This window comes from Odontesthes bonariensis, chromosome 12, assembly GCF_027942865.1.
Source record: "Odontesthes bonariensis isolate fOdoBon6 chromosome 12, fOdoBon6.hap1, whole genome shotgun sequence".
Taxonomy (NCBI): Eukaryota; Metazoa; Chordata; class Actinopteri; order Atheriniformes; family Atherinopsidae; genus Odontesthes; species Odontesthes bonariensis.
In genome coordinates, this window is record NC_134517.1 from 16,412,138 (window position 1) to 16,433,078 (window position 20,941).

General features: G+C 44.0%; 2 protein-coding genes across 3 annotated transcripts in view; one reads left to right on the forward strand and one right to left on the reverse strand.

Moving 5' to 3' along the window:
* Positions 1 to 20,426, reverse strand: part of cmss1 (cms1 ribosomal small subunit homolog) — a 33,935-nt gene extending 13,509 nt beyond the window's left edge. The window contains exon 1 of one of the 2 annotated variants that reach the window (XM_075479307.1): positions 20,310 to 20,426. In XM_075479307.1, coding sequence (XP_075335422.1) covers positions 20,310 to 20,358 — 49 coding nt within the window. In that variant the 5' untranslated portion in view covers positions 20,359 to 20,426. The remainder of the gene's footprint in view (positions 1 to 20,309) is intronic. The other variant, XM_075479306.1, reaches the window with a different exon arrangement.
* Positions 317 to 16,889, forward strand: LOC142396291 (filamin A-interacting protein 1-like). Its single transcript, XM_075478850.1, has 5 exons — positions 317 to 665; positions 5,617 to 5,786; positions 5,918 to 6,088; positions 6,364 to 6,530; positions 14,006 to 16,889. The coding sequence occupies exons 1-5, from the start codon at positions 317 to 319 to the stop codon at positions 16,566 to 16,568; spliced, it is 3,420 nt and encodes a 1,139-aa protein (XP_075334965.1). The 3' UTR covers positions 16,569 to 16,889.
* Positions 20,427 to 20,941: the final 515 nt, after the last annotated feature.

Below are 20,941 nucleotides of genomic sequence, written 5' to 3' on the forward strand. Positions count from 1 at the left end.
TCCCAGCTCCCAGAAGTGACGTCGACGCAGCTTTAGCAGCAGAAAAGCTATCAGGCTTGTGTTGATAATAATAAACTCCTGGACTATGTACAAACTTCCAAATGCATCGTTTTGTGAGTACGGACCATATTTGTACTACTGTAGAAGTTTGGTGTCATGGCATGTGATTTTAGTGTGGTAATTTTGGAGATACTGCCAGGGTCCGTTAGCGCTTGTAGCCTACTAAGCTATTCGGGATAAGCTAACTCGGCTAAGCTAACTCGGCTAACCAAAGAAGAAAGTTGCACCACCAAAGCCTCCGCGCAAGAACAAGAAGATGCCAGGAATCATTGTGAAGAACAACGAGCCTGAAATCATCCAGAAGCAACAAGACACGGAGGACATTCCAACACCGATCGATGTCCAGGAACCAAAGATCTCCGAAACCGTGGAAAAAGAAACGGAACCACAAAGGATCCCTGATGAACCAAAGAAGAAAGTTGCACCACCGAAGCCTCCGCGCAAGAACAAGAAGACGCCAGAAACCATCGTGAAGAACAACGAGCCTGAAATCACTCAGGAGCAACAAGACACGGAGGACATTCCATCACCGATCGATGTCCAGGAACCAAAGATCTCCGAACCCATGGAAGACACAGCAGTTCCAGAACAACTCGTGGACCAATGTGAGCCCTCAGAACAAAGACCAGACGTGCCTTCAGCGTGGAGTAAATTAAAGAAATTCCTGACGCCAAAACACCGCCGCCAGTACAAAAAGGAGTGGCAGCTATTTTTTGATCAGGGTTACTAATCAGTCCCAGATCATTTCAATTTGTTAATGTGAGCCCTCAGAACAAAGACCAGAGGTGCCTTCAGCGTGGAGGAGATTAAAGAAATTCCTGACGCCAAAACACCGCCGCCAGTACAAAGAGAGAGGAAGAAAGAGCAGCGTTTAAGACTCGCACACAAGACTCATCAACAGCTTGTCCATACCTCAAATGAATATAAAACCTTCTCCATACAGCATATTATATCATCAATAAAATATGATTCAAATTCATATAACTTTTGTTCATCTGCATCTTTTCATCCTGAACAACTGCCTGAAAGCATCAGTGCATTGTTCTCTCAGCTGTTAACAGCATTAATGTGTCATTCAGATAAGAACATGAAGATATGTTCCTTCACTAATCACCATTGCATTGATTTATGTGTTTAAATAGAATAAATTATTACAAAAAAAAAACAAATACACAATTACTGTTATCAAAATAAGGTTAAAAGGTGAACCCATGGAAGACACAGCAGTTCCAGAACAACTCGTGGACCAATGTGAGCCCTCAGAACAAAGACCAGAGGTGCCTTCAGCGTGGAGGAGATTAAAGAAATTCCTGATGCCAAAACACCGCCGCCAGTACAAAGAGAGAGGAAGAAAGAGTAGCGTTTAAGACTCGCACACAACTCATCAACAGCTTGTCCATACCTCAAATGAATATAAAACCTTCTCCATACAGCATATTATATCATCAATAAAATATGATTCAAATTCACATAACTTTTGTTCATCTGCATCTTTTCATCCTGAACAACTGCCTGAAAGCATCAGTGCATTGTTCTCTCAGCTGTTAACAGCATTAATGTGTCATTCAGATAAGAACATGAAGATATGTTCCTTCACTAATCATCATTGCATTCATTTATGTGTTTAAATAGAATAAATTATATAGAAAAAAAAACTAAATTACACAATTACTGTTATCAAAATAAGGTTAAAAGGTGATTTTCTTTAAACAAATTTAAATATTGTTGATATCTGATGTGAAATTTGAATATCTGCAGTATAATTCTTACTTGTTATTCATGTTATGGTTATTCTTGCACTTTTATACATCTACGGTTTGTATTTACTGGTCAGATATGTCAGATTACATTCTGGTTGTCTGGATTAGATTTAGATTTTAGAAATTAAACTTGTTACAATGAGAAATCTATGAGGAAGCATGTTCCAGGAATCCAGACTATTCAATAAGAATAAAAATGTATTTGTGGATATTTAAAATCCACGCATGGTGGCAAAAGTTCTTCCAAGGACAAATAAGGTCATGGTCAAGGTCATGCAGGGTTTCTGCAGGGTTTAGTCAGTCAAATTTAAGACAATTTAAGACCTTTTTATGACCATGATAATTTAAATTTATGACCTACACGAATTATGAGAAATAACTTTAGTCGATTCCTTTAAAAAAATCTTTTTTTTATTGACTTAACAACTGTAAACAACTGTACCATGTACAACTGTAATAACTGTTACAACTGTAAACTGTACCACTGTAAATGAACAACTACTGTCTACATGCGTCTCAGTTCGTCCCCTTTAACGGTGATCTCCTCCTCAACGTTTTTCAGCTCAGCCAATTTTACTTACTTTAAAGTGCTGTAGCAGATCCTGGGCTGTGGCGTGGCCAATGAAGTGGGAACCCAGGTAGCGAGAATGCACCTTGTCCTCATCCCAAAACCGAACGTGTACGTCCAGCTGTTTTTTCTTGCTTGTCTGATTCAAGCTCTCATCAAACATGAGGACGTAAGGCCCCGTGATTTTGGAGACGAGGTCTTTTTTTAATGTACTCTGCCAAGCCAAAGCGTGTGATGTACGAGGTCTTATCTTTCCCACACGTAAAGGTCTTGGCTATTTCTGAGCTAGGCTAAGTAGACCTTACGACCATAGACCAAGGCTACATGATCAGAACACCGGCAGTGAAGCTCTGAAGTTCGCGCGGGTTTCTATAGAAGTGCTACACTGGCGCATGGATCTTGAAGTTCACGCGATACCACCCAGAGTCCTCAGGCAGTAGCCTAGCTTGCTAGGCTACTGCCTGAGGACAGGCGAAACGAATGAATTCCGCCACCAGCGTATGGGCTCGAGGTGGAGAGGCGATGGTAGAACTAATGAATGAATGAGCATAGAAATTCAAGACGTGGCGAAATGTAATTTATGACCTTGTATGGAAAATCTGGATGTTTTTATGACTTTAAGGCCTAAAATTCTTATTTTTAAATCTATGACTTTTTATGACTCCGCGGAAACCCTGTCTATGTGTTCAAAAACACACTTTTCAGTATGTGCAGTCCAACCGCAGCTATAATAATCACCACAGCAGCACTGATGGTTCCAAAATGAATTGATATACTATTCAAAATATCCTGGCTCCTTGAGATGGCTTGAAAACTGGATGAGTGCTCCAACTGTGCCACTCTTACCAAACACATCTACAGTACCGTTTTGCAGAATGCAAATCAAAGAGTGCTGTGACAACGTGACCCAAGAAAACTGGAGACCAAAGAGGCACCCAAAAGGGCTGATTAAACTATCCTGTAACCATTCATTGTTCTAAACCTGCGACTACAACTCCCTTCACGGTGAAGATATTACCCGAGAGAGTGTCACCACTGGGTTCATTTCTAGAAAGAGGTAAATCTTTCGTCTACTTTAGAGTAAAAGGGGCAGATGGGAGGGATGCAGGCTTGCTGCCCTGGGTGACGTTCAATTCAATTAAATACAATTTCATTTATGCAGCGCCAAATTACAACAAATGTAATCTCAAGGAACTTTAGATATAATCCAATTCAAGTCAATTAGAATCCAATCAATTAGTCCAATTCATACACAAAAAGCCAATTAAAAAAAAAAAAAAAAGAAAAAAAAAAGTAGCCTGGCTAAGGAAGCCAACAGATTGCACTGAAACTTCTCTTGGACCCGTCCTGAGCGTGCACGAGGCGACTGTGGAATGAAGAAGAAAAAAACAAAAGAAAAAAAACAAAGAAAACTCCTGGCAGAACCGGACTCGGGAAGGGTGGCCATCCGATCCCCATCCACCACCAGCTGGGCTTTGTTTGTTATGATGAATAAACGGAGACGGCCGGCCACATGTTAGGCGGCTGCCAACCTGCCTGCCAGCTAATGGTCCTTGGGTTGGGGGGGGGGGGGGCATCCCTGGCTGAAAACCACCCTGACTCTGTCTCTGAGCCAAAAAGTTTTAAAGTATTTTCACATTGTGTGCCTATACATCAGAAAGCATGCGCTTGTCTAGACACTGCGCACACACCGAATAAAGCACACAGCGTGACCCGTGCCGTCTGTCCGTGCGCCGGGTGATTTGTCAGGTTTTTAGACCCTTTCATTGCGAGTCAATTGAGGGTGAAAGGCAAGGAAACGGACGCATTTGTGTCACGGTTTGACTGCACACATTAAAAGCATGATCAGATGAAAAGAGGGAGAAAAGAGAAATCCATTTACCCCTCTTGTCTAAGGACCATCGGCCCTGTGCCACCACAGAAAATAGGTGCCAAAGCTCACTAATATCAACCCTCCAGAATGGCGCCATCTTGATCTGAAACCTTTCCTGTGGTAAACCTGTTTAAAGTTGAGTGATAAGTTCCTCTTTGGCCCAAAAGTCTGAGTGATTTGATATTATTTGATATTGATAGCTCTGCTTCATAAATATGATTCCCAAGTAAGCCTCACACAGAGAAAACTCTTTAACAGTTGCCTTAGATCTTCACTGATAAACAGAGGGCATCAAAAATGTCCTCCTCCTTCTTTTCGTACAGAAGCCAAGAGAAACAGTTAAACATCTTGCTTTGTTTGGTTTGGTTTTTTCCTTTTTTCTTGTTTCTTCCTCACATACCGTGTTTGGACTCAAGGTTGCTCTTGGGCCTTGATGGCAGCAAGTAGATGCTATTTGTGTGTGTGTGTGTTTGTGTGTGCGTGGAGCTTGTGAAAGACAGAGAGCTCACGTACCAGCAGAGAACAAGTCACACTGTTTTTCTGTTCAGTGGCAGCGCCAGTTATCTAACGAGGTTTTATTTAAAGCATACCTATTGACACCTAAACATTTCCAAAAGCCTTTTTTCTCAAAAATACAAATACAAGGGCCTTGAGTTGTTTTCCACCGGGCCCACCCCAAAAAATAAAATCTTGACCAACAGCTAGGAAATAAGAGGCGTTCTTGGCCACTGAGGGAGCTTGGACCAGAGCAGCAAAGCTGAGGAGCGGAGAGATGACATCATCTTTCGCTAATACAAACCTGCTTTCTGGTATGAGAACATTAACTCAGAGAAAGCTGGCTCGCGGACAATGTTTAGCTGATGAGATTTGCTTCAATTACACACATATATACACATGCTTGACACATGTCACACACACATAGTGTGTAAGTAATCTGGTGAACTTGCTGGAAGCCTTAAGTCCATTTATTCAGCCAAACTAATAGCGATTGCTGTAAATGTGCTGAGAGCAAAACTATGAGATGACATAAGCCGCTCTCAAAGCAACGCCAGCCGCAGGCCTATCCATTTCAGTAACACTAACTGTTATGACAAGAGGCCTTCTGACTTTGGATTAGCCCATAAAGGCTTATATAATCTGCATCACTTGTGAAGAGCCACACAATACCCACTTGTACTGTAAAGATCCAACGCATGACCTTGTTTAACCTGATGATTCACAAGCATGCATGTCCATTTGTCTCTAATGTTTAACTGCCACCACCAATCTCTTCTCCTTCTCCAGTTCCTCCTCGGTGGACTTTGTGCACCCCCCTTCCTTGGTAACAGCAAGATGCTATCTTGGAATCTAAATAATACAAAACAAAAACAACACAGAGCCTTCCTTCAATCCTATACATCGACCCCAAATGACTGCCCAAAACATGCAAGGCAAGAGTGAGGACTGGAAGGGCAAACGCTCACGAGAGGACTTGTCCTGTGACGACTTGCTGTTTCTCCTCAGCATTCTGGAGGGAGAATTACAGGTAGGAGGATTTTTTTTTTTTCCTCTCTCACTTTTCTTCTTGCAGCCGATGTGAAGTCGGGGGTATTGTGACTGCAGCCCGAGGTTGTGAAATTAAAGCCACCGTTTGACTGTAATGTTTCGTCACGCCAGGCCAGAGATGAGGTCATAGCCATTTTGAAATCAGAGAAGACAGACTCGCGCCTGCTGAGAGCCCACTACGGTATCGGCGGAAAGGAGCTGGCGCTCCGTGCCCTGCGGAGAGACTCGATTCGGGCCCAGCGGGATGACTTGCAAGATGCGCACGACCAATCAATCGCTGAGGTACCAGCAGTGGCAGGAAAGCAGACGACATAAGGAGTGAATAATCAATTGTGCTGAGACAGCAGCAGACATTTTCAAGTTTTAAATCTGAAAAGCTCCCCAAATCCAACCTAAAAAGGCAAGAGATTTGAATCAACCTTTCATAGTAGTCAGATTCACTTGCTATATTATTACATAACCGTCCCTTTTCTCACCCAAAGCAGACCTGCAACAAACCAACTTACTGCTGACGTTTCACCCTCACAGCCCCACGTTTCCTTTTCTTTGTCCGTCAGCTCAGTCACTTGGTGGAAGCCCGGAAGAGCGCCACCAAACAGATGATGGAGCAGCTGGAGGAGGTGTGCCGCTCTCACAAAGGGGCTCTACATAGGCTGGAGGAGCAAGAGAGAAACCACAAGGCTCTCACCTGGCTTGTCACGCTACAGGAGCGAGACAGAGAGAGGTTTGTGCAAGTTCAAATGAATGCCTAAGCTGAAACAAAAAAAAAAAAACATTGATATTTTATTGTTCCCACAAAATTAGCAGCTTGTAATGAAGCTAAGCTTGTAGAAATATCCATCCGTGATTATCTGAATCCCTCTTGATGTAAAAGAGATGAGGATTTACAGCTCAAAGTAGGAGAGGCGAGGGGGATTTAAGTATTTCAGCACACTGGAACAAGCCAGGCCCGAGCTCTGTGATGAGCGCTTGTGCAGGCTTAGATTCTTTTAGTCTATGTTGGTCTGCAAATCTCTTTATGCCCGAGCGAGCGAGCGAGCGAGCAGAGGCAGTGTTGGCCGCTGCGTCTCTACGAGACAGTGCATGCGACCTCAAGACAGTACTTAGAGTTACTCCACTCAGACACAGTCCATTACATCCTGGCCTTGGTTAGACTATGTGGGCAGCCTGGCACTGTTCGCTCTCCCTTGTAAACACACAAACATGCACTCGCTTGCAATTACACGTACATTCTAAATTGGCACTCTCCTCCCCGGTTCAACAATACCACACAGTGTAGGGAAGAAGCCATCTTCTAATCTCAGTGAACGGGGACTGAGGGTTTGCTGGTGGGCAGAAATGATCCCCTTCCCAAATAGGGAGCGCGTTTAGATGTGGCTTAAAATACAGCCCAGTCTGACATGAAGGTGATCGCTGGTTCTTCTATGCAATTTTGGGTCCGCGACGGAGTTGTTTTTTGTTGAAGTCCCTGGTTGTTTTGGCTCGTGTACCGACAGAATCCGCTCTGTAATCTGGGCATGTGGAGGCCGGACCCGTAGTGGGCCTGCAGCCTCGGACGGAGACTAGTTGTCTGCAGCTGCGTGCCAAACTGAAAAAGCTTTACTGATCCGCCACAGCAACACATGCAATTAAAGACCAAAAATAGAATTATGTCAGTAGAGTGATTAAGTTTACTCAAATTCGGTCTATCCAAATAGAATGTAGAGACCTTGGACACTCGCACGGGAAGAGCGTGCGGTTTAACTTCACCTAATGATGATAAACACACGAGCAGACAGCACGTCTGATGTGGTGTGAACCCTGTGTGGAAAACACAAAAGCTTTTTCACCTCCAGGCCTTTTTTTTTTTTTTACATCAACTGAGGTATTTGATCACCAATGATGAGATTAGCTCGCTTTCCATTTGCTTAGCAGAGTAAATCTAAAATAATCACTTGAAAATTACTTCAAAAATTTGAAAAGAATCGGACATATTTACAATAATTGGTTTGAAGAGAATAAACTAGGCCCTCGTGCTGTCACCAGAGTGGGAAGTACAGGCTAAAAAACAAACAAAAACAAAACCTGTTATGAATTTCAACAAGAGGAAAATGGAGAAAGCTCCTCTTTGGGAATTACTTTGATTTCTGGAAATCTCTGGGATGTTACGTATTATCAGAGAAGATCCAGTCAGTCACGCGAACTCAGCGATTGTCAGCTCAAACTTCATGGGCTTTTTCGTTGAGTAGTAGAAATATTTTTTTCCTATACACTCTACATGCCGATAAACAGCAACGGAAACCCAACTCATGCGACAATTCTGGCAAATTTGAATCGTTGAAGATATGCCGGATCCCTTTCATCACCCTCGCCATCCTTTTCCTCGCTTCAATCCTTCGGCAGTCGCCTGCAATTTTTCAACTGAAATGATTTCCACTCCTACTTCAAATGTCTTACGATCAGCTTCCGTTTCTTTCCGAAGCACACGCTCCGAGCCAAAGGAAGTCCGGTTTGAAAGTCAGGACCCGTTTCTTTTCATTTCCTCTGACAAGGCCTCACCAGGTGCCATGTGCACAGCAGATGACGGCACATTCCAGCCGTGACATATAATCACTTTCATTCTATAGTATCCCTATTGCGTGTCAAAGGGTGATTACACATTGCACATCACAATACATGTGCAGCAATGTGGTTATTCCAACCTCAGCTATCAGAACATGCTCTAAGCCAGCGTGCTTCGTATGATTAGTCTCCACGCTCTCAACAGTAACCACACACTCACAAACGCACACGCACGTTAAACACACAAAAGACGTCCACACTGATCTGTCCATGTGAGTTCTGCATCACAAACTCCTGAGAGACTCAACCCCCACAAAGTACTTTTAAATCCATCATGCTGTCATTTCCCAACTGATGTGGCCTATCTTCGATACATCATCAGTAAGTGCCACAGATGAGGGAACGTATTGCATACCATCAAAAGGGGAAAGGAAAAAAAAAAAAAACTGTTCTACACAGCTTCACACAGCAGGGCTTTATGATTAATTTGAACTCCATTTGCAATTAGCCATAAAACTAACTTGCGTGCGAACACGATCCAACAAAGTTCACGCCGAGACAAACTTTAAAGCGGAACTATGCAACTTTCAGTAATACGGGGTTTGTTTACCATGCAATACACACCCCAAAGCTGTAGGGGGAGCTCCGTAGAAAATAAGGCGACAGTCTAGCCAGACTGTCGTAAAGGCAATTTACGGTTTATTTTTCAAGACACTGGCAGAGAGTTGGAGAGCCGTCGACAGCTAATGGAGAGGGGGTGTGTCTTATCAGGCTACCTGGCTCGGCTCGGAGCCCTTTACGACCTGCCGTGAAGCAGTAGTTCTCGGCTCTCGTGTGTCGCGAGACTTCCAGAGGTAAACAAAGCACGCGGCGCCACAGGCAAAGTTGCAAGCGCTGTTTCGGTCTAGGGCCACCAGATGGAGAAGGAAATGTCACCGTTTTCATCAGAACGGGTCAGCCAAGCAATCTGATGATTGCCAAGCAATTTTATGACCATGAAAAAGTTGCATTGTGCCGCTTTAAAGGCCGTATATCAAAGAAATTTCAGTCTGGATCAAGTTAGAGAAACACAAAACAGATACATTTACATTCTTACACATACAATGAAACCATGACAGTTGAGAAAAAAAAAAAAAAAAAAAAACTCTTGCTTGGATAAAAACCCACTGGAAACAGTCTCCGGGCTCTACTCAGGACACAGTAAACTTGATTGTGCCTTTACAGAAATGCACATCTGTTCTGTCCATCCTTCACACTAACACTCATCCACCATGTGACCGCTCGGCCAGTAAAGTGTCAGAGGAGACGTCCATAATTTACCATGGGAGTCTGGCAGTCCATCAGTTCAGGGCCGAGCAGCAGCTCCCATCGCAAGCTGCTGAGTCCATTCATCAGCTGCACTGAGGTCAGTTTACCCGTACCGTCGCTTTTGTTAAACATGTTGATAAATGAATAGAATAACGCCGGGACGCACTGCCTGCTTTTTCCTTTCTGCCATTTCTATGACCCCCTCAGATGATCACGCTCAGATACTGCACGTCATCCAAGTTTGCGGGTATTTATTTATCCCTTTAGGGCCGCCAGAGCCTCCCTAAAGGGAGATATGACCACATAAACTCGAGTTTGGGAGTAGAGCATAAGAAGTTCGAGGAATGAGGAGGGTTTTCGTCTCTCGCATTCCACAATAAGAGACACAGAAACATCTCACAATATCTCAGACTCAAGGCAAAAAAAAAAAAAAAAAAAAAAAAAAAAAAAAAAAAAAAATCCAACAAAATTTTGTCATCTAAAACAGTAAGCACGGGTTCCTCTGCGGTTGACCGCGTTCAGCCAAAACAGACTACGCGTGCGTGCATGCGCCTGGATCAACCTCCACTCAGGGAGGAAAAAAAGAATCCAACAAAGAAGATGAGAAGCAGACGAATAACAGATGCTTATTTTTGAGGACATCGCAGGAGCATCCCTGCTATCCACACCTCTACATCGTACAGTAAACCGATTACATGCTCATGTACGGAAAGCTTCAGCACAGCAGACACAAATGGCGGTATGAATAGAAATGCGTCAACATCTGCCGAATCAGTTTGCACACGCAGACCTGGAAACAATGTACTGTGGCTGACCTACACAAACCAGATTAACAAGCGATCAAGATCAAGTGGAACGACAGTCGAGTTCAACTGTCGCAAACAGGACGTAGCAACTTTTGAGAACTTTTAAAAGCCGCGACCTTTTGAGCAAACCTTAATTCCCCTTCCGTGCACGACAGCCTATCCTGCTGCAGGCTCAGAGGAGGGACACCTCGTGTGCTCTTCGGCAGGTGCCAAACACACAAATAATAGGACATACCGCTGCTCGCTTCTATTGTGACGTTAGTAACAAACGATCACCAGAGGAAGTTCCGAGCTTGGACTCACAACCCCAGTTGTGAGGTTTGCAATGCGGTTTGAGTGCAGCCTTTGTTGCCGCTTTACGGTCACATCTCACCGAAATCCTGCGTTAATCCTGCCCTCTAGAGACCTCTGAGGAAACAGACGACTGAAAACACCTCCTAAGACAACACGCTAACACTTTGAGAGCACATGTCTGTTTTTGAAACAAGCAGCCAAAGTTACCCTAAATCAATTAAAGGATTAAAGGGAATGCCAACCCCTCTCAGAGCACAGGCCTTACATCACTAGCTTGTGTAACGGGCACGCTACATAACAAGGCAGCAGGTTTTGGCGACAGAGGCTGCTGCTGCCGTCAAAGCGCTCCGTGTGAGAGCAGAGCTGCTGATCACTTACGGAATCTTTCGCTTTGATGCCGCTGCTTCCCTATGCAGGCCGTGAACGTCCGCGCGACTCCTTGTTCCCGTTTCCGGCGCGTGTGGACGATTTTAATGAGGAAGTCTGTCTTTTCGGGATCAGATATTCCAAAGCTTTTAATGGCGTTACTCTCGTTCTGCTCCGTGCTTTCGGCACCGTTTCACTAGCTTTCCATGCACATCATAAATGGGAACAATCCGTGTAGGTATTCATACTTGTCGGAAAAAACTCTCGCGAACATAAATGTCAAAGAAGAAAAAAAGTGAAGTGACGTTCAAGTGAACCCTTTTGGCCGTTACGTGGGTTTTTTTGGTTATTGGAAACATGACACGGGGGTAATGAAGGTCTTTGTGCGTTTTGCCTGACAGAAAGAAATGCCACAGGACGTTTATTTCACAGTCAATGCAGGGCCTTCGAGCTGCAACCCAAATAGGCGCTCCCAGAGGGGAACATGACCCAAGCCTATATTTATGTTCTCCCTCCAAGTGCAATTCCAATACTCTCCTCTAACAAGCTAAAATATTCTGACCCAATTACAATTTTTTGGATTCCTCTCGTGACATGAAAAGACCGGTTGTGAGAGTGACCGGAGTAGAGTCACTTCTCTCCGTTCCACTGAGCGCACGGAACTCACTCAAGTAGTGCTACAAAAGAGGCGACTTTGTCCAACACGTGGACGGAGAAAAAGAAACGCCGACGGCAGCGAGAGAAAGTCAAATTTGTTGCAGTCGGCGAAGAGGAAACCGGGACGTTTTCTGAAAAACCAAAAGCAGAAAAGTTACGGCGAGGAGAGTAATGACAGAGATGGAGAAAAGTTGGAGGGAGGAGAGAGAGAGCAAAAGAGACATATGGATGTAATTGAAGGCCGATGAACTGATGATGTCATCTCCCAGTCAGATTATCAGGCCCAAGGCAAAGGCAGCTCCGGCTCACAAAACATGTCTTTCTTCTCCAAACATATGAGAGTGCTGCATGAATACATGACGGTAATGCGGTTCGCATGCGTCTCGAGGAGCAAAGTTTCCTGGGACACGCCAAGTCAGGTCTGGCACTTCTGTGGCACGGTTAACATGTTTGCTCAAACTAATCTGCAAACAGAGAGCGTTCTCCTTTTGAGTTGGACTCGTGATTGAAGATTTGCTTTGCGTGCACACACACAAACCCCCATTCTGTCCTTCCCATTAGCTTCTTTGGCATGGCTACACAATGACCTCATAAGCAATGGGCTGAAGTCCAGAAAAACCCACATGCGCACACACACACACTCGCAGCAGTAGAGCCTGTACAGTCCCATATAAGGATTTGCTGATGATGTAATGGGCGCCACTGACTGCGAGTGAGACTGTGTGTGCAGAGCGCTTCTCATAATGTTTGGCTTTCGGGATGGAATGTCCACATCACTGGGATCTCAGGGAAAGGTGAAAGAGTAGAGACAATATATTATCCAAGGATTTTATTTAAAAAAAAGAAAAGAAAAGAGGACGGAGGCCAGCTGAACTGCCCAGGTAAGGAACAAAATGCTGCTCGATAATGAAACGATGCAAACTTTTGCGTGCACTCATTTGTCCCTGAAAAACTTGTTTTTAAGTGCAAGGTGAGCCGACGAGGACCGTTTACAAGTAACCGTTCGCTAATTCTGCAAAGATCAAATAAAGAGATAGTCTTACAAAGCCAAGCTGACACCACATAATCAAACGGTATCCTAGTTATGCATTTAAAGATGGTAAATTAGTCTCTAAATCCTTTATACGACAGATTTTTTTTTGCAGTTCTTTGCTTTTACTGGGAATTTGCATGTTTTAAAGCACAATCAAAACTGCACACAAAAAAATTGAGGTTACGCTGTGTTTTCTATTTCAAGAATTCGTGTCCTATTTTCCAAGGAGCACCGCATTCCTTTTAAAAACATAGAAATTTTCAGAATCTAGACACCCACACGCAGTACAACTACAGCCCACACTTCATACCGAAGGACAGCTGCTTTAAACATGGCGTTCAGCTAAATCTTTCTGACAGTAAAATTGTGGGGGGGGGGAATAAATAAAAGAAGTCGCGGTCTCAGATTTGTCTGCATCAATAGGAACTTTTCACAGGCCGTTTATCAAAAGTGAAAACTTTAAATTAGAAAATGTAAACAGCTAAATCTAAGCTAAATCACTGTGTATTCCTCTGGCATGCAACACGAGCCGCATTTTGTCCAAACTCTGTGATTTTTGACAGGATAAACGCATCGGGGAAAGATCCCATAGAAACGCCCTTATAATACAACATTCAGTGAGCATTTAATATTCCTTCACTTCCAGGGAAAAGTTGAGGAGTGACAACGCTTAAAGTTACAGGGAGGGAATTCCTGCGAGACGCAGGCTGGAAATTCGGTAGCCTTTCAGGTGCTCAGAGGGAGGGTGACTGGGCGGCAGTGTTGAGGGTACTCGAGGGTAGATGAACTTCCTAACTAACAAACACTCCCTGCCAGGGGACCATCTGCCATGCGAGTCAAAACATGGTACGGATGGCGTGCTGCCCGAGAAAAGCGTTTACAGACTTACACAGATGTATCTACATGTGGTGCGCGTTATGGGCATACAGAGGAAAGATCACAAGCTTCTGTCAAAATGTCATCAATCAGCAAAACATCTGAGGTTCTTCTGAGAGACAAAATGCTGGAACTGAGGACAACCAAGGGAACAATTGTTGTTAAGAAAAAAAAAAAAAAAAAAAAAAGGGGTTCAGTAGAAACCCGTTTGGAGGTGTCCTTGGAGAATGACAAAAAAAAGTCAGTTGCACATTCAAACCTGGACAAATCAGTCTGACATGAGTGCATTTCTTCTTTTTTCTCTCTCCACACTTGCAGACTTAAGCTCCTGTTAACCAAGGAAAGAAAATACCATGAAATAAAGGACGGGAAGAGCGAAAGAGAACTGTCGATTCTAAAAGAGGAGCTGACAAAGCTGAAGGCTTTCGCGCGGCTGGTCGTGACGGAGCAACGGTGTCTGAGCGAGCTGGTGGAGGAACAGAGGCGTGGCGTCGAAGATCTGACGGCCATAGCCGACGTTATTGAGCAGGGGGTCTGTGCTGCTAAACCCACTGCAAAAGAAGAGGAGCAGCTTCAATCCACACATCTGAGGGAGGAGCACCACAGTCGAGTTTCAAACCTGCACCCAAACGAGGGCACGATGGCGGCTTCGAGCCTGCTGACAGAGGTGGAGGTGCTCAGGAGAAGGGTGGTGGAAATGGAGGGCAAGGACGAGGAGCTGATACGCATGGCGGACCACTGTCGAGACTTGGACCGCAGACTGGTAAAAGAAACCAGCCACTGCCGAAGTCTGAAGGTCGAGGTGGACGAGCTCAATGATAGAATCAGTGAGCTGGACAGGCTGGAGGAGGCTTTAGGCAAAAGCAAACAGGACTGCAGCCTACTGAAAAGCAGCTTGGAGCGAGAGAAAGAGGAGAGCAAGATGCTGTCCGGTGAGCTCGATAATCTAAGGCGAAGGGTGAGAGAGCTCGAGGCGGCCGAGGGCCGACTGGAAAAGAGTGAAATGGTCGTCAGACAGGACCTGGGAAAGCTCCGGTCGCTGACTGTAGCCCTGGTGGAGGACAGAAAGAGCATGGCCGAGAAACTTCGGCAGGCAGAGGAAAAGATCAACAGGAAGGAAAGCAAGAGAAATGAGCAAGGCAGCAGTTTGGCAACAATGACAGAGAGGCTGAGAGAGGAGAGGCAGCTGGCACTGAGGTCGAGGGCTGATTTAGAAGAACAGATTAAGGGCATAGTAAAAGAAAAAGAGGAGTTCCAAGACAGACTAAAAACAGAGGAGGAGAGCAATAGGGAGCTACAGAGTAAAATAACCATAATGAAGAAAAAGTTAAACGTCTTTGACAACAGGAAAGAAAAGGAGGAGAAGTACACATACAGCTCCATTCCAAACAACACCACCTACCACTTCCAAACAGAAGACAACAAGGTCAAAGAGCTGACCCAGGAGCGGGACAAGCTGCAAAAGAGACTCAAGGACAAGGAGGAGTTAGAGGGAGAGCTGATGAAAGCAAAGGATGATTTTGAGTCCTTGGAAAGGAGGCTCAAAGACGAACAGAGGAGGTCACAAGCTCTAACAGAAGAGCTCGAGGTGGCGAAGGAGGAGCTTTCCAGGTACGAGCAGGCAGAGAAGCAGGAGGTTAACCAGGAGCACCTCCTGCTCTGCTGCCTTCAGAAGGAGCAGGTTAAATCCAGGCTGCTAACCAAAGAACTAGATACCCTGAAGGAGAAACTCGAGAAGCTGACAGGGACAGAGGAGTCCATCTGCAGGGTGCAGATGGATCAATCCACAATGCAGAGAAAACTGACCCAGCAGGAAGCCAAGAACAAAGTGCTGACCAGAGAGATGGAGGAACTGAAGAGTGAGGTAGACGGGTACAGAAAAATCAAGAATCTGACCCCTGAAGCCAATCAACACAATTCAGATCATCACCAGACAACCAAGGAAGTACAAACTGAACCTGCAGGGAGCATTCTTCCTGACTACAACGGGCGCAGTGAGAGACTAAATAAAGAAAACGGCGATAAGGAAACGAACCAGAGTCAAGAGGTCACAAACAGAAGCGCTCTCATCAACAGTCTCAACAGCTTGAACACGGCAAATAACAACATAAGCCCGCAAAAAAGCCACTCAGAAATAGATCTGCACCAAACGGTTAACGGAGAAGTGATGACGTTGACGCACACGCCCGGGCAGCCGCTGCACATCAAAGTGACACCACATCACACGCTCAACACAGCAACGCTGGAGATCAGCAGCCCCGCTGGGGACACAGCCACGTCTTACACCAGCACAGCTGTCATCCCAACAAGCGGAGCCTCGCCCAAACAGAGAATCACCATCATCCAGAACTCAGGTCAGCCGGCCATTAATCACAAAACCCCCACTTCGAGCCCTGACCGCGTCATCTCCCCACTTAACGGAACGCCCGCCTCGCGGGTGTTGAGTCCAAATTCGTCGCGCTCCGTCACGCCCGACAACAACAACTCACCGATTCAAATCGTCACGGTCAGGACCTGCTCCCCTGAGCCGACGGAAGGTCAAAATCACGCCGCGTTCTGCAGGACGCCCGAGCAGCCAAACAGCTGGAAAAGCCAGAAGTCCAGCAGCAACGACACGAGTCCCAGTATCATCACGACGGAAGATAGTAAGATCCATATCCATCTGGGGAGCCCGTATATTCAGTCTCTGAATGGTTTGACCAACAGCATCCCACAACCCGCTGGGCCATTCTATGTACGACACGAACAGAGGACTCAAGTCATCGCAAATGGCCGCCATGTGAAAGGTGTTGGGAAGATTACAAGCAGCATCACCATATCCCCGGCTAATGCTTCTGCGGCGCACTCGTCAAACATTACAGTAAGTGGCCTCTGTGATTAGGTCGAGAAGTTTCAGTCTCGTTCCAAAGTTCCGACACCTAAGAAAACCTCTAAGAAAACCCGGTCTGGAGAAGCAGCCGCTGAACAAGGCCCACGTGGTGTCCCAGAGAAGACTTTACTCAGCCTGCTTACCATTATTTACGAACTTTAAACACACTTTATGTGTAATGTGTGTGCCTGCCGGAGAGAGACGTCACTGTTTAAATGTTATGTACGATCGGCATTTTGTCTTTCATAAATGCTTTTTTTTGCTGCTCATTAAAAGTGGGGTTTTTTTCCATTTCCCCTTACGCATTCATCCCGAGTACTTTTTAAATATGTTGCTTTGCTAGCCAATTTGAATGAGCAATGGATGCTTAAAAAGGAAAGCTTTGTGGTTGCTGAGCTGGGTTACGTTCAAAGTTGGGAGACTTACAGTTGTAATTATCTGAGCTTGACACTTGCAATCGACACCCAATCAACGCATCCTTCAACTCACCTCCTCTACTTCGCTTAATCTACTCTGGAAATAGAGCCCAAGGTTTTCGGGCACTTGTCATCTGCCAATTTCTAAATACCGAAAGACAGAAAAAATAAGCATCGAGCTGCATTTTATGAACATTCCCCATTTTGCTGGTTAGATTGTACAACTGTCCGAGTGTCCCTTGTATAAGAATCCCAACACTATATTCATGCTTTCTATTGAGCTTTTCTGTGATCAAAAAGGTCATTTGACTTTCTACTGCCCAAACTGAACGTAGGGGATCTAGCCGGAATCTCTCGGACGGTACGGACAGAGCTGAAAAATACAAAAGAAAGTAATTTCTGAAAGCAGTAATACGAAGGTGACCACAAAACATACCGTTTATTATGGAGTAATGCAGCATAACGTCTCAGCTTCCAAAATGAAATGAGTAACTGGAAAGCAAAATTAACAACACAGGCCAAAGTGGTATCTGTATATCTGATATCTGCATTTAGGTCAGCCGATTCCTTTTAATAAACCAGAGACTAGCAGCAACCCTAAAACCCCAATGACAGCCTTTGTAGTTTTAAGGGAAGCCAAAAAGCAAGAACCTCTTCAAACAAGTACAAGACCAGAAATTGCACAGCTGCAACGTGTTGGAAAAAAATAAATAAAAAAAATAAAAATCAAACGGCTCAAGTTAACAAGTGGCTGTTAAATTGCTCTAATTGATAAGATCTAGTTACCGCCACAAGAAGCTGCGTCTTCGAAATAAGAAACCGACAAACGGATTCCAGAACATCTCCTGACAAAGCAGCAGAGAGCCAACCTATCGGGAGCATGGCAACGAAATGTGGAGCAGCACAAACAATGCTGACATCAACGGCTGGCCAGGAGAGACGAGGCATCTGTCGACAGTTTCGGGCAGCAGGACGTGGCTCGACAGAGGCTCTCACGAGAAGCTTTGCTATCTGCGGGAACATTTGGCCCACGAGACGCATCCCCATAAGTCATGCTGCCTCCTGCAAAATCTCTGCTTCATTCTTAAGACTTCAAAGTCGATCTCGTGGCCAAACAGACTTCACCCCTTCTTTTGTGCCAGGCTGATAAGCTTTTCTGTCAAGCAGTTCTCTGAGATAAGTGAGAGTAGGAGTGGGGTGTCAGTTCAGGTAATAGGTTTAACTGACGATAAAAATAACGAAAAAAAAAAAAAAAAAAAACACAGTTGCAACCATTTCTAGATGATAAAATGTACATACGTCCAAATAAGCAATCACAGAAAAAAGAAGAAGAAAAAGACATTTCTTCTTGTCAAAGACGGACAGCTACACTGCCAGCGATGCTGCAGATGAGCATGGCTTCTTACACTGCGGTGCAATGAGCCACGATGTACAGCATGCAATAAAAGCCCAGTGGAAAAAGCCATATATCCCTCTGTAAAAATGCGATGCCATTTCATCTCTACGCGATCGAAAAGCGCTTTGCAAGAAGTAACGAAATCTGGAGGAGCAAAATCTTGGCCAAATCTCCAGCTCACTAAGCATGGACAGATTTTTCGGTTTCAAAGTATACCACAATATAAAAAAAGAAGTACAGTCTGAAAAAGAAAAAAAACACAAAAATTTCCCTTCATACGACTCAAAGAAGTAGAAAACATAACCCCTTCCAGACCAGGCCTTGGAGGAGGAAGGCAATGTTACATGTAAGATGTGCTCGCAATGAGTGGCTGCCAGAAGAAGCCATACGTCATATATGATTTCCCACCTTCGGGAGAACCACTGATCACTCTTAACAAGGCAACAGTGTCTTTAAGGTAATGTTTAACAGAATAACAGACTAACAGGCTTTCAGTATGCATACATGCACACGAGTATTGCTGTTTAGAAGTCAAATTCCTTTGGCATCACATCAGAAGCACGATCGAATACGGCTTCATTAAACGAAAAGGGGAAAAAAAAAAGTAGACACACAAGAAAGGGCTCGTGTCACAGTGCGTGCAGAGACAATCCTGACCGACAACTTGCTCATCATCAATGCAGCTCAATAGATTTACGCAGATCTCGCACATCTGTAAGGAGAGAACGGCAGCAGCTGTCAACAGACGCCTCGAATATCTCGTTTAGAACCGACAAACAGTGAAAATATCTCCCTTATAAACATTATCTATATGGGCATGTCACAAAATAACTACAAGCATGTAAAAGGAAATAAAAAATAAAACAAAAATAAAAAAACTGCCAGTTCAAAGTGCTTGCACTTGCAAAAAGCAGCAGCTTTAGCAGCAGCAGCTACACTGGTATAATCTAGAAAAGTATTTAAAGTTACACATATTTACATTTACTTATGAATTAAAATGCTCATTTAAAAAAATGCAGTTAAGTAGGCATGTGGATGATTTCATGCGGATGATTTTTATTCCACATGCACTGTGTTCATTGATGTGTTGATTGGTGATGAGCTGCTGCAAGTGTTGACCCATGACAAGATTCTAATTCTCTTAGAGTCACATTCTTGTGATAATAAATGTATCATTTTACAGTGAGAAAGCCAGAAGGAATTAAACACCTATCCTTGAATTCCTTTCACCTTAATGTGTGTCGGTTTCCCTTTTCTGTGTCGCTCGTTGTTTTGTGTAAACAAAACAAATAAATATGTCTGGTTTAAAATCCCAGATATTAACATTTATTTTGATATCTCATAGGCATATGACATCGCAACACATCTTTAAACTGCGTGACTGCCCTCTATCGGAATGCAGCGTGCATGGGGTGACGCAAAAAAAGTAGCAGAAGAAAACTTCCAGTGATATGGAGTTTAACATGAGCACAACTGAATCAGTGCACATAGTTAATGAAAAAAAAAAGACCTAGGGGGAGGCATAGGCAACGTTCGTTGATGATGGAACAGGTTAAATCTTTTGGATTAACTTTTATGAAATGACTCACAGACACGCACACACGTGTTTACACGCTCCCCGTTCGAAATATCTCGTGCTACGGAGGTTTACTTTACCTGTCTGCCCCCCCCCCCCCCAAAAAAAAAAAAAAATAATAAATCTAGGAAACTACACAAACGCTGTCTGTGTCTCACTATTGTTGCTAAAACAACAACTCACGTTACAAGTGCTGAGACGGTAGCTAAAGTTAGCAACTGTAGGACCGTTGTTTGCCAGTTAGCAAGCTAGCTTTAGCTTCGGCACAACAGATATTTCTCCCGACAGGGTAAATTAATTAGGATATTACAACACCGAAGCAAGTATGTATAAGACATAAAACGCGTGAGACTGAAGGAAAATACCTGAACTACCCTCGTGTTTCCACCACTCGTCACCTAAATCGTCTCCCATCTTCCTGAGCTCGTAACCTGTCCAATCCAAATAGACCGCTAACAGGCTATGCCACGAGTGTGTTCAAATGCAGTACGTTTAAAACTATGACGTTGGGTTTAGAGCCTCAAAGTCACCGAGTGATGCCTTGTTTTCGCGATCTACAGTTTATATAAAGATTTAAATATTAGAATTGGGCCAGTGATGCCACAGAAACTAATTTATATTTTTAGAAAATTTCAAAGAGTCTGTACAACGTTGGGACCTTAAACGTTACACATGTTGTTTTTTTTTCTTCAAATGAAGTTTTATTTAAACAAAACATTTACAAAAGGGTACAAAAATAAACAGGGAGATAAAAGGTCATATCAAAGCAAAAATTAAAAACTGACAACCGGTAAAGTTTGAGATTTTGATATAATTTTGATGGTTTAGAGTTTCAAACTGACTGTGTATGTATGTAAATATTTATTATGTTTATATGTACCATGTATGTATAAAGGAGACCATAAAATGCTGAAAAGGGGGTTTTGATGACAGACCTTGCAGAAGTGGATTTTACATAAATCATAAACAGATTGACAAAGTATAACATGTGATTCTT